At 41.9% G+C, this 13,737-nt stretch overlaps 1 protein-coding gene across 1 annotated transcript in view; it reads left to right on the forward strand.

Moving 5' to 3' along the window:
* The first annotated feature begins 7,802 nt into the window (after window positions 1–7,802).
* The window catches only part of RWDD3 (RWD domain containing 3), a 148,963-nt gene continuing 143,028 nt past the window's right edge, over window positions 7,803–13,737 (forward strand). The window contains exon 1 of the mRNA XM_045478372.1: window positions 7,803–8,129. Coding sequence (XP_045334328.1) covers window positions 8,081–8,129 — 49 coding nt within the window. The 5' untranslated portion in view covers window positions 7,803–8,080. The remainder of the gene's footprint in view (window positions 8,130–13,737) is intronic.

A 13,737-nucleotide genomic window follows, 5' to 3' on the forward strand; every position in this document is an offset into this window, starting at 1 on the left:
GTCCCTTGATCTCTGTAGCAAGAGATTCTCTGCTGTCCTCTATACTGTTTTCAAGCCCAGCGATTAATTTTATGACTATTATTCTAAATTCACTTTCTGTTATATTATTTAAATCCTTTTTGATCAGCTCATTAGCTGTTGTTATTTCCTGGAGATTCTTCTGAGGGGAATTCTTCCGTTTGGTCATTTTGGATAGTCCCTGGAGTGGTGAGGACCTGCAGGGCACTTCCCCTGTGCTGTGGTGTATAACTGAAGGTGGTGGGCGGGGCCGCACTCCGACCTGATGTCTGCCCCCAGCCCACTGCTGGGGCCACAGTCAGACTGGTGTGTGCCTTCTCTTCCCCTCTTCTAGGGGCGGGATTCACTGTGGGGTGGCGTGGCCCGTCTGGGCTACTTGCACACTGCCAGGCTTGTGGTGCTGGGGATCTGGCGTATTAGCTGGGGTGGGTAGGCAAGGTGCACGGGGGCAGGAGGGGCAGGAGGGGCAGGCTTAGCTCGCTTCTCCTTAGGTGATCCACTTCAGGAGGGGCCCTGTGGCAGCGGGCCGGAGGTTTGGCTCCGCAGAAGCACAGAGTTGGGTGTTTGCGGGGAGCGAGGAAGTTCCCTGGCAGGAACTGGTTCTCTTTCGGATTTTGGCTGGGGGATGGGCGGGGGAGATGGCGCTGGCGAGCGCCTTTGTTCCCCACCAAACTGAGCTCTGTCATCCGGGGGCTCAGCAGCTCTCCCTCCCTTTGTCCTCCACCCTTCCCGCTTTCTGAGCAGAACTGTTAACTTATGACCTCCCAGAGGCTAAGTCACGCTTGCTGTTGGAACACACTCCGTCCGGCCCCTCCGCTTTTGCAAGCCAGACTTGGGGGCTCTGCTTGGCCGGCAAGCTGCCCCTCCGCCCCGGCTCCCTCCCGCCAGTCCATGGAGCACGCACCGCCTCGCCGCCCTTCCTACCCTCTTCCGTGGGCCTCTCGTCTGCGCTTGGCTCCAGAGACTCCGTTCTGCTAATCCTCTGGTGGTTTTCTGGGTTATTTAGGCAGGTGTAGGTGGAATCTAAGTGATCAGCAGGACGCGCGGTGAGCCCAGCGTCCTCTTATGCCGCCATCTTCTTCCCCTTTGTCCGGAACAACTCCTCTTTAAAGAACCTAAAGTGTGACTGAGTGATGACTACATTTTGGGCAAATGAGAAGAAAACCACACTGAAGCAGATAAGAAAGGCTGGGACACAATCTCACCATAAATCCCTCCTCAGCATGTTGACCCACAACCAGGACAAAATTCAAAGCCTGGAAAACTCAAAACCTCTTCACTCCAAAAAACAAGGGGTTTATACCCCATATCAGTCAATTTAACTTTTAAGATCTGCACTGGAGAAATGAGCCCCCAGAACATCTAACTTTGGAAACCAGTGGGACTCATGTCTCAATGCCTACAAGACTGAAGTGATATAAGAAACAGCTCTTAAAGGGCCAGCCCCGCCCGGCCCAGCTCAGAGGCAGCTGATTGCACCCAGGCTTAAAGCGAAGAAGGCTCATATGAAAGCATCTGCTTGAAGGTCAGTCACCTAACTTAACACACACATGTAGGAGCCTGCTGGAGCATCCTCTGGGATGGACTCTAGCAGGTACCACCTTTGCCCTATCCCTTTGCCATGCTCCAGAGCTTGTGGAAGGGAGCTTTTTTGTGGCTGCAGCCTGGGGGATGCCTTGGCTACCCGGCTCTGGAAGTCAGCGGAGCTTGTGTTCTTGCTCCCATGGGATTATAATTATTGGTGTCACCCAGAAAGGAGCTCATACCCCTTTCTGGTACCCCAATTTTTGCAGCTGCCACCATGGCACTTCTATATCACCTGGCTCTGGTGGCCTGGGGGGCTTGTGCTCACAGGTCCCACAAGACTGTAATAAAGGGAGAAAGGATTCTTAAACAGTACTACCCCCAGAGCACAGCAAGACTCAACAGACCCAGGAGCTTGGTCTTTCTGTGAAGGAGGCTTCTTAGCTAATCATCATGGCTGCAGCCTGTGGGGAAGGAGGCTTCTAATTAAACACCCATCTAGTGGCTGACTGTAATTCCTTCCAGAGACTTCAGAGGGTCAGCACTATTTTCACACTCTCCCTGTGCTGTGCTCCAGAGTGCAACTCTCTCCTGGAGGGGAGGGTTACATGCATCTGGTACCCTGGTTTTTGTCTGGTGCCCTGGTTCTTGTGACTGCTACCCAGGCGACACCACCTGATTGCCTGGCTTTGGTGGCTATGGGGCTTGCATTCCCAGATCCCACAGAACTGTGGCAATCAGAGATAGTTCTTAGTAGGCTACCACCCCCAGGCCTCTGCAGAGAGCAGAGTCTTTGTGCTGACATATATCTTCTTTTCCTGGTGCGTTCAGCTCTTGGAATCCTTGGTCAATTCTTCTAGCAGACTTTGGTCACAATTCCTTGATGGACCCTTCACAGGTTTTTCTACACTTGAATCATGGAGATTGGAGTATGGGGCCCTGATATCTTCTCTCCAAGAAGGCCCTAGGTTTCTAACAGGGACTGAGTCATCTCCCCAATGACCAGCTCAGCACACCAATGGGAGAGACAGGTTTTGTTAAGACCAAAAAAAAAAAAAAAAAGTCCCTTATTCCATAATGTTGGGTGTCCACTCACCCTATATTTGCATAACTAAGAGGGTTACTCAAGTGATCCTTCTCCAGATCCAGAAGCTCAAGTTCTATCAAGTTTAAAAAGGCAAAAATAAAAATAGTGGAGGATAGATATCCTGCTATATTAGCAAAGGAGAAGAAAAGTTTAAGAGGAGAACAAGAGAGACTGTGGTAAGGAAATCAGGAGTTTTATAGAGGTGAGTGATTAATAATTTCAGTCTTTATCAGGTTATGTAAGTGGAGACTAAGAAGGATTTGGTCTTTGAGTCATTGTTGGGTGGACACATGATTGCACTGGTTTGAAAAATGAATGAGGGTGAAGAGACTAAGTCTGCACATTCCTTATAAGAACCTTGGCTGTGAAAAGGAAGTGAGAAGGGATGATTTTGTATGTATGTGCGTCTGTGCGGAGGTGATATTGGAGCTAGCCTTTCTCAGAATAAAGGCAGCTTCAAGGCATTCCAGCCTCACTTTTATTATCTGCTTCTTTAGGGATTTTGAGTTAACTAAGACCTGGTGTTTCTTGTTACAGGATCCCATTCAGGATACATAACATTTAGTCATCATATCCCTGTGGGCTCCTCTTGGCTCTGACAATGTCTCAGAGTTTCCTAGTTTTAGATGACCTTGACAGGTGGTTTTTTTTTTTTTTTTTGTTTGTTTGTTTGTTTGTTTAAACTAGGCTCCACACCCAACGTGGGGCTTGAATTTATGCCCCTGAGATCCAGAGTCTCATGTTCTACCGACTGAGCTAGCCAGGCACTCCATGACCTTGACAGTTTTGAGGAGTACTGCCCAGGTATTTTTTGTGGAATGTCCCTTGACTGGGTTTTGTCTGGTGCTTTTCTCCTAATTAGACTGGGGTTATGGGTCTCTGAGAGGAAGACCTCAGAATGTCATTTTAATCACATCATATCAAAGGTACATACCATCGACATGACTCATCACTAATGATGTTAAGCTTGATCACCTGGCCGAGGTAATATTTGTCAAATTTCTCCACTGTAAAGTTACTTCCCTCCCTCCCCTTCCATACTGTCCTGTTTGGATGGAAGTCACTATGCAAAGCCCCCTCTTAAGGAGTCAGGGGCCAGGTTCCACTTCCTTGAGGGTGGAGTATTTACATAAATTACTGGGAGTTTTTCTGAATAAGAACTTTGTCTCTTCTCTCCCAGATAAGTCAATTCTTAGTCCCCCTGTGAAAGACTCGATGACTTCTTGCCTTGCTTACTGAGATTAAACTCGTGGGATAAAGTTCATCCAGGAAGTTAGCTATTTGATTCATATTTTTCAATACAGATTAACATACTGACATAGCAGAAATTGAGAGCTTTGAAGAAGAGCCTCACAAAAATAATATTGAAAGTGTCTTACTCACATATTTCTGCTAGCCGTTAACATTTCCACAGACCAAGAAAAAAAGTCATTTAATGGGACTGACTTAAAACTGAGTGATTTGAATAACATGAAGTTGAAATACTGTTATCAACACTTCTGTCATTTAAAATTTTCTAGTTTCTGCATACATAAGACTGTTTAAAAAATTCAAGTTACTGAGTTTCATGTCCTGATAATTAGCATTGATAATGAGAGAGAAACTACAGAGTAAAACTGGTACAGTAAGCAGCCGTACTTTATCTAGGCTCTACCACTTACTAGTTATGACCCGCTGCTTCTGTCAGCAAACCTCCATTTCCTCACCTATAAATTAGAAAAAGAATAATCCCTACATAACAAAATTTTTGAGGATTAAGTTTCTGTCTCTCTCTCTCTGTATATATATATATATATATATATATATATATACACACACACACACATATGTGAAATATATGTGTATATATATATACACACACACACGTGAAATATATATATATATATATATATATATATATATATATTTAATTTTTTATTTAAATTCCAGTTAGTTAGGGGCACCTCTACCCCTCCTCTACTCACACTCTCTCTCTCTCTTTCAAAAATAAGTAAACATTCCTGGGGCGCCTGGGTGGCGCAGTCAGTTAAGGCGACCGACTTCAGCCAGGTCACGATCTCGCGGTCCGTGAGTTCGAGCCCCGCGTCGGGCTCTGGGCTGATGGCTCAGAGCCTGGAGCCTGTTTCCGATTCTGTGTCTCCCTCTCTCTCTGCCCCTCCCCCGTTCATGCTCTGTCTCTCTCTGTCCCAAAAATAAATAAACGTTGAAAAAAAAATTTTTTTTTAAAAAAACAAAAATAAGTAAACATTCCAAAAAAAAATTAAAAAACAATAAATTCCAGTTAGTTAATATACAGTGTAATATTCGTTTCGGGTATACAATATGGTAATTCAACACTTGCATACAACACTCAGTGCTCATTAAGAGAAGCGCACTCCTTAATGCCCATCACCTATTTCACCCATGCCCCAACCCACATCCCCTCTGGTAACCCTCAGTTTGCTCTCTATAGTTAGTCTGTTTCTTGGTTTGCTTCTCTCTCTCTTTTTCCCTTTTCTCATTTGTTTTGTTTCTTAAATTCCACAGATGACTGAAGATAATATATTTCAAGATGTATTTGTGACCTATATTTATATATATTTATGCCTCACGTTCATTAGATTGGTCAGGGCCCAGGCTGCATTAGTGTTAAGTATGTTGAACATCTCTGCTGTCAGCTACTGGGGAGACACGCAGAGTCAGCTTCCCGCTGGCCCTCACAGCCATTAATTTATGTACTGTTGGAACTAGCAGTGTCATCTGGGCCTGCCCTCACTACATGTAAATAATTAAGATGCCTTGATTCCCGGAGATCCGGAGGTGTGGAGCCAGGGATTGGTTCACCGTGATGGATTTTGAAAGGGAAACCTTGCTCTTGCGGAAGGTATTCTTGCTTTGCCTAAATCAGCAAGGCATGCTGGGAAGCCCTTCCCAGTTTGAGCACAGACAGGTGGACACACATGCCTGTACTCACACCTGAGGTTCTGTCTGTTGGTGTGAACATTGCGGGCAGTGGACGTAATGAGTATTCAGTAAAGATAGTTTTGTTCTTTTCCTTGATTTCCTTTTGTTAAAATGTTACCCCAAGCAATGAACACAGGAGGGAAACCAGTCCCTGAATAATTTCCCGAGTATAAGCAAGTTAGATATCATAGAAAGCCATGAAAAATTCCAAGCCATATTTAATACTGAGTTAGGAAATAGCTGTGCCAGGTGATTACAAGACATCACAGGGGTGTCTCCTCAAATACATTGTAAATTGAAGGCAGTTTATTGAATCAATTCCACTTCTGTTGAAAAAAATTTCCTAGTGCTTTTGGAAGAAATACTTAATAATATCAGAATTGTCCAATCACATTCCATGTTTTGTTTTTCCAAGTCAACATTTTGGCTAAAGCATTCAGTTTTTTATTTGTAAAACTGTATCGGTTACCTAAGATTGAATACACACATTTTAATAATTGTAAATCATTAACTAATATATATTTTTAAGGGTCATCATTTTGGGGAAAAAAGTAATTATCTACTCTGTTTTGGTATTAAAATTTGAAATCAATAGTGCATATGGAAAAGCAAGGACAACTCAGCCTCCTTCTTATTGCCTGATGTTAAAGATCTGACTTCCGTTTCAAGGATGTATGCCACTATTCTGGGGTAAGAATGAGAAATCAGTGCACCATTCCAGAACTTGGCGATTTTCCTTCCATGAGTCACGAGTCTTGTGGTAAAAAAAAGTATCTTCAGATAGTTCCTGGAGATAAGGTTTTTAACATCATTTTATTCTTCTATATCATCCATTAATATTTTATAGTTAAAAAAATTCTTACCACTGAGCATAACTGTCTTAGTTTAATCTTGTTAAGCATATCACTTGAAATATTGAATCTGAATTCTACTAAAAAAAAATACATATTATCAAAGAAATTGGGGGTGGAACTGGCCATGAAAGCCACTGGATTTACTTACATATAATGTGACTCATGCAATATCTGGATGTCTTTAATTGGTGCAGGAGCCAAGAATTTTAAAAACCAGAGAAGTTCTTAGAAATTATCTTGTAATTTGCATCTTTTTACAGTTGGGGAAATTGAGTTCTCAGAGTTAAGGAGCTTGTGGTGAAACAGAATGCTACTCTGAGAGAAACTGAGCCCTTTTGGGGTCCTGTGTTCTTTGAGCTGGATTTCCCTGCTCCCTCCTCCACCCCTCGCTGTGCTGATTAGGGCATACAGAGGTCCCCCATTATCTGCGGGCAGACACCTGAAAACGTGGGTAACACTGAACCCTGTATATACCATGTTTTTTCCCACACAGGCGTTTCTATGATAAAATTTAATTTAGGCCCAGCAATTGCACTACTAGGCATTTATCCATGGGATACGGGTGTGCTGTTTCGAAGGGACACATGCACCCCTATGTTTATAGCAGCGCTATCAATAATAGCCAAAGTATGGAAAGACCCCAAGTGTCCATCAATGGATGAATGGATAAAGAAGATGTGATATATATATATATATATATATATATATATATATATATATATGTATACATACACACACACACACACACACAGTGGACTATTACTCAGCAATCAAAAAGAATGAAATCTTGCCATTTGCAACTACGTGGATGGAACTGGAGGGTATTATGCTAAGTGAAATTAGTCAGAGAAAGACAAAAATCATATGACTTCACTCATATGAGGACTTTAAGAGACAAAACAGATGAACATAAGGGAAGGGAAACAAAAATAATATAAAAACAGGGAGGGGGACAAAACAGAAGAGACTCATAAATACGGAGAATAAACTGAGGGTTACTGGAGGGGTTGTGGGGGGGGTGGGCTAAATGGGCAAGGGGCACTAAGGAATCCACTCCTGAAATCATTGTTGCACTATATGCTAAGTAATTTGGATGTAAATTTTAAAAATAAAGAATAAAATTTAAAAAATTAATTTATAAATTAGGTACAAGAAGAGATTAAAAACAGTAATGATATGGGGCACCTGAGTGGCTCAGTCAGTTAAGCTTTTGACTTCAGCTCAAGTCATGATCTCACGGTGCTTGAGTTTGAGCCCTGAGTCAGGCTCTGTGATCACAGCTCAGAGCCTGGAGCCTGCTTTGGATTCTGTGTCTCCCTCTCTCTCTGCCCCTCCCCAGCTCTCTCTCTCTCTCTCTCTCTCTCTCTCTCTCTCTCTCTCACACACACACACACACACACACACACTCTCTCTCTCTCTCTCTCTCTCAAAAATAAATAAACATCAAAAAAATTTAACAAGCCAATAATGCTAGAACAATTATAATGCTATAACTGTAATAAAAGTTATGTGAATGAGGTCTCTCTCCCTCAAAATACCTTGCTGTGTGGGACTCACCCTTCCTGTGATGATGTGAGATGACCAGATGCCTGCGTGAGGACATGCGGTGAGATGAGTGACCTAGACGGGGGATGGGGTGACTACTGACCTCCTGATGATTCGTCAGAAGGAGGATCATCGCTTGTCCACAGCGGTTGACCCAAGTAAGTAAAACTGCGGGAAGCAAAACTGCAGAAAGAAGATAAGGGAGCGCTACTCTAGTTTAAGTCCAATAAGAATCAGGTGCCTCTGGGGGCTCGGGCTGTAACTGAAACATTCCTATGCGGGCTCAAGTAAGTCGGTAAGGCTCAGACTTTGGGTTGAAGGTGTGTTAGAAGGAATATTTTATTATCACTAGTAAAATGTATAAATGTATTAAAACTGTGAATTGTTACAGTAGTGTGCTTTCTGTTGCAGGGGAGACAATTCCAAAAAGAACCCGCTAAGGCAAAGAAAGGGTGTTAAGGATGTTAGGATTCTGGGGTATCTCACACAATCGAAGAAGAGCTGCATTGCCAAATCAAGATAAAGTTGTTTTCAAGAGCAGCCTGAACAGAACTGAATGCTGCTAGACTCTCATTCTCTCTCTCTCTTCTTTAAGCTTCCACTTGGAACTTCTGGGGATGGTGGAGTAGGGGTGTTACTCTACAATTACAAACTGAACAGAGAACTGGTTCTGAACTCAGGTTTGGGTGCTTGTGGTTCCAAAATCAATACTTGAGAGAGAAGTGATGATGGAAACGGAAAGGTTGTTTTATTCAGGAAGCTGGCAACTTGAGAAGATAGTGGACTTACGTTACCAAGACAATATTCCCAGTCTGGGGGAAGACAGAAGGCTTTTTTTTTTTTTTTTAAGTTTTATTTATTTATTTTTGAGAAAGGGGAGAGAGGGAGCAGGGGGCGGGGGAGAGAGAGAGAATATCCTAAGCAGGCTCCCCACTGTCAGTGCAGAGCCCAACGTGGGGCTCGAACTCATGAACTGAACCATGAGATCATGACCTGAGTTGAAATCAGGAGTCGGAGGCGCTTAACTGACTAAGCCACCCAAGCACCCCAGCCAGAGGGTTTTAAAGGGGGAAGGCATGGAAAAAGGGAGGGGGAGAAGCAGGTGCCCAGGCAGTGAGTTGTATGTTGACCTGACCCTGAACAGAGTTGGTGGCAGCCATGACAGCTGTTGTCAGACAAATGTAGTCAGGCCTTATTTTCTGGCAAAGTCTGGTCCTTCACTCCTCAAGGCCAGTGGTCTGCAAATCTCAAGGAAGGGAAGTTAGTTCCGCTATAGACCAAGGAGTGCAAGCAAGCAAGGAGTGCATAAACTTGAAGCAAGTTAACCCTTAAGACTAGTTGGAGTCCTGGGGCTCCTGGCCGGCTCAGTTGATAGAGCATGTGACTCTTGATCTCAGGGTTGTAGGTTTGAGCCCCATGTTGGGTGTAGAGATAATTTTTATTAAAATAATTTTTTTTAACGTTTATTTATTTTTGACACAGAGAGAGAGACAGAGCACGAGCGGGGGAGGGGCAGAGAGAGAGGGAGACACAGAATCCGAAGCAGGCTCCAGGCTCTGAGCTGTCAGCACAAAGCCCAACGCAGGGCTCGAACTCACAGACAGAGAGATCATGACCTGAGCTGAAGTCGGACGCTCAACCGACTGAACCACCCAGGTGCTCCTGGGTGTAGAGATTACTTTTAAAAAATGACTAGTTGGAGTGCTGTTATGGGGGAGAGGTAGGCGAAGAAGTTACTATACAAAGATCAAGAGCTTTGGGGGTCAATCAAAACTAAGTTCAAATTCAGCTTTGCAAATTTAGCTATTTAATGGCTCTGAACAGGCAGAAGTCAGTTCAGCAATAACTCTCTCTCAGACTTTTTGGGGAGAATTACATGTATTGATATACATAAGGCACTTAGCGTAACACTGGCCTATAGTAGCTACTCAATAAATAGTATTATTGTTATAGACTTAATATTCTTTCCTGCCTGCTCTTTCATCTCTCCCTGGCTGAAAAGCTAACATACAAAAGTTGCAAAGATCAGCTTTAATGGCATCTAAGATGCCATCACTTGTAAGATAAGCCATTATTTTATGCACCATTAAAAAATAAGATATGCTGCCAACTATACTACAGCTCACTTTCTAATCACTTAGAATTTTTCTTTATACTTCTTGAGAAAGCTTTTTTAGACCTATTTAGACACATTATCAAATACCACTATTGTGCATACATAAAAAGGAAACTATAAGCAAAAAAAACAGTTAAAATATTCCTGAAACTCCTTCACATTCTGTGTCTGATGACTGTGAATCAACATATCAAGTCAGAGGCATCCATGCTTGTGTTTTTCCACATGTATCATCCTTTATTCCATCAAGAGCATCAGTGAGATGCATTTCTTTTAAAGAAGTCACTTCCACTAACACTAGTGTTCTAGAGTTTTTCCCAAATTGTTAATACCATCCTGCCATTCTGCAAGTTCTGAGACTGCTGCTTTCATGATCTCGTCAGAAATCGTGGGATCAAGGAAAATATCCAAATTAATGCATGTGCAAGCCATATCGATGTCGGCTGCCTGGCCAATAGCCAATGCAAAGTGCCATCAGTGGTATTAAAATTCTCATCTTCAGAGTTGTTAAAATGTGAAAAATATGTGCATCTAAGAAATGAGGTACAAATGGTAGATAGCCCATGTCATTACAGGTCCCTCACTTAGAAAAAAATGTCTCTATAAAATTATTTGAAATAGTGAGCTTGCTCAGCACATTAAAAAATATTTGAATAATTCCTCTTTAGTCCATATAAAATGAAGGGTACTTTTATCAATCACATTTTCTTTTTTGTACACCAACAGGGAATGATAGGCTGAATTTTAGGCTAAAAACAACTTGCCCTAAGTGCAGGAATGGTTTTCTTCAGTTCTATTAGCATCCTACTCATGGAGACAAGCTGGTGCCATTTGAAGACACTCGAAACCTGCAGCTTTTTCTTGTCATGATTTGTTCTTACAAAGATCAAGCAGCAGCAAGGCTTAAAGATTTTTAAAAGAACAATTTCGTTCGGTTTTCAAGTTGAGGGCATACTCAGCTCAAATTCAGGAAAAAAAAAGAATCTTATAAAAGTATTATGAACTTACTAACCTGTCTTCTTCCCCCAGTACTCTTTTTTTTTTTTTTTAAACTGAGATATACTATATATAAAATAAAATGCGTAGGTCTAAAAAGGTACAGTTAAAAGGCATAAACTCATGTAACCAGCACCCCAATCAAGAAATAGAACATTTCTGGGGCACCTGGGTGGCTCAGTCGGTTGGGTGTCCTACTCTTGGTTTCAGCTCAGGTCATGATCTCACAGCTTTGTGGGTTTGAGCCCCACATTGGGTGCTGCGCTGCTTGGGATTCTCTCTCTCTTCCTCTCTCTGCCCCTCCTCCACTTGTGCTGTTTCTGTCTCTCTCAAGATAAATAAATAAACTTAAAAAAGAAAAAGAAAAAAAAAGAGAACATTTCTATCATGACAGAAGAGTTCCCTGGGCCCCTCCCCAATCATTAGCTCTGGTCCCCTTCAACGTAATATGGTCTTTTAACTTAAATTACGGTCGACAAAATATTGTTGAAAAAGAAAAGAAAAGAAAGAAAAGAAAAGAAAAGAAAAGAAAAGAAAAGAAAAGAAAAAAAAAGAAATTTCTTAAGCGATCATGAGTTATAGGGTAAAAAATCTGTTTAGTAACTTAATTTTAATTACTACATCTATGTTGTTATATACAACTAGCCTGTCTTCAAGTGACTTTGTTATTTTTAAATGATTAATATTAACTGAGTAGTAAATAAAATACATACCCTAGTCACACACACAGGTGGAAATATGATATATTTTTAGCCAGGCTGGATCAGGTACCATGTAGTGTCCCATTTCAGTTCAGGACATAAACACTATATAGTTTTACCTATCCTATGAATTCCAGACAGCCCAGCAGTCTCAAAGCTTTATATTGTATATTAGCTGTGATAATTTCTTTAAAATTTATTTTTTCTTTGCATATGATAAAGTGAAGTGGCAACTGTGGGAAACTATTACTCAAACATAGAATTACTATAAAGGTGATAATATACTTCTTCCGTTCACTTTCCTGTATGAAACTGTTGGGTATTAGTAGGAATAATCCACTCTTTATTGCCCGTTACCTCATCACTCTGAATGTGATCCCAGTAAAGACACAGGTAATAATCTGCTTGCCTAATTGTTGATGTGTATTTACATGTTCAAGGGCTAATAAAATCTGGTGGGAATCGGAGTAGAATAAGAAAAAATGAACTACAGTGTATTTACTTTGACACTCTAACTCTGGGTTCACTCATTCTTGGTTTATTCCACAAATATTGCATGCCTTTTAATGCCAGCCACTGTGCCAATGTTGGAGATACAACCAAAGATAGAATAGCCAGACCAGAACCAAAGACAATTTTGGACAGTCAGGGCTCATAAGTTGTCCACCCAGCAAAGAGTCAATCACTGTCCAGAGAGCTAGGACAAGCACAGTGTCTATTACTCATCTCATGAAAGTCATACTCTACTGGAGTTACAGACACGTGAGCAATTACAATGCAGTCTCACAAGTGTGTAAATACAATAAGTGGTGGGCCCTCAACTCAGACTCAGAGGGAGGGGTGCAATTCAGATGTAAAGAATGAGTAAGAATTTACCAGGCAAAGAGGTGGGAAAGTATCTTATGAGAAAGAGAGAGGAGACAGGACGAAGTATTTGGTAATATGATCCCAATAGTAGGAACCCTGGCTATGCTTCTCCTTAAAGTATAAAGTTCCTTTTAAAACTAAAGAAGCTATCAGTGAAGAAATTACTGGCCAATTAAGGTTTCAAACAGCAATGAGAATCACATAAATAGAGCACGATTTTTATCTGAAACAATAGACCAAGTATTCCAGCTCAACCTTCCTATTCTAAGATCGTTTGTGTATTTCTAAGGGAGACCCTTAAAAGGGTCCCTTCCAAGTGATAAAGTGATAAAGGTGCCACAAAGGAATTTTTTTTCCCTGCTTTCTTGACTTGGTTTGTCTCTCCATAGAAAATAGAACAAAACAGAAAAGTGAAAACAGTAGGGAAATACAGAAACCCTACCACAAAGGGACTATTGTCTTGATCCAGATTGTGTTAGAAACACTAGCAAACCAATGCTTCTCTGTTCCAATTGCTGGGAGATACATCACTGTCATTATGAAATTCTTGAGATGCAGGCAGAGAATCTCACCTACTCCCATGATTTCAACAGACTGCAGATTACCAAATGACTTACCTCTCAAAACCTATCACCTGTACTCCACTACAACTTCTGAGAGGTCTGAGGTTTGTGTCAAAAACCGTTTCCGTGGGACCTGGCATAATACTAGGCACATCGTAATGAGCTCAATAAATGCTTACTGAATGAAAGTAAAGTTTTATCTTCCAGCCATTTTGTACTCCAACTTTCCTCCTTGTAGCCTCTGTTGGAAAATGTCTAACATGATGGCCAAACCAGGACTCCTCGGCCTTCTCTGGAAGCTCTCAGTTTACCTGGCAGGACGCTTATCGCCTGGTTCCAGGAAAGGTTGGTGCCTCTCCCAAACTGCATTTGGAGCTTCTGGAGGACAGTGACTGCGTCTTATTCAGTCAGGGAATGCCTGAGAGCTCCTAAAGTCACTAGCGTATAGTAGGTGCTCCATAACTCTGTTGAATAAGAAATTGTATTAACAATACACTGTGCAGTGAGCTTATTTGTATCACGA

The sequence above is a fragment of the Leopardus geoffroyi genome, chromosome C1 (assembly GCF_018350155.1).
Source record: "Leopardus geoffroyi isolate Oge1 chromosome C1, O.geoffroyi_Oge1_pat1.0, whole genome shotgun sequence".
NCBI classification, from domain to species: Eukaryota; Metazoa; Chordata; class Mammalia; order Carnivora; family Felidae; genus Leopardus; species Leopardus geoffroyi.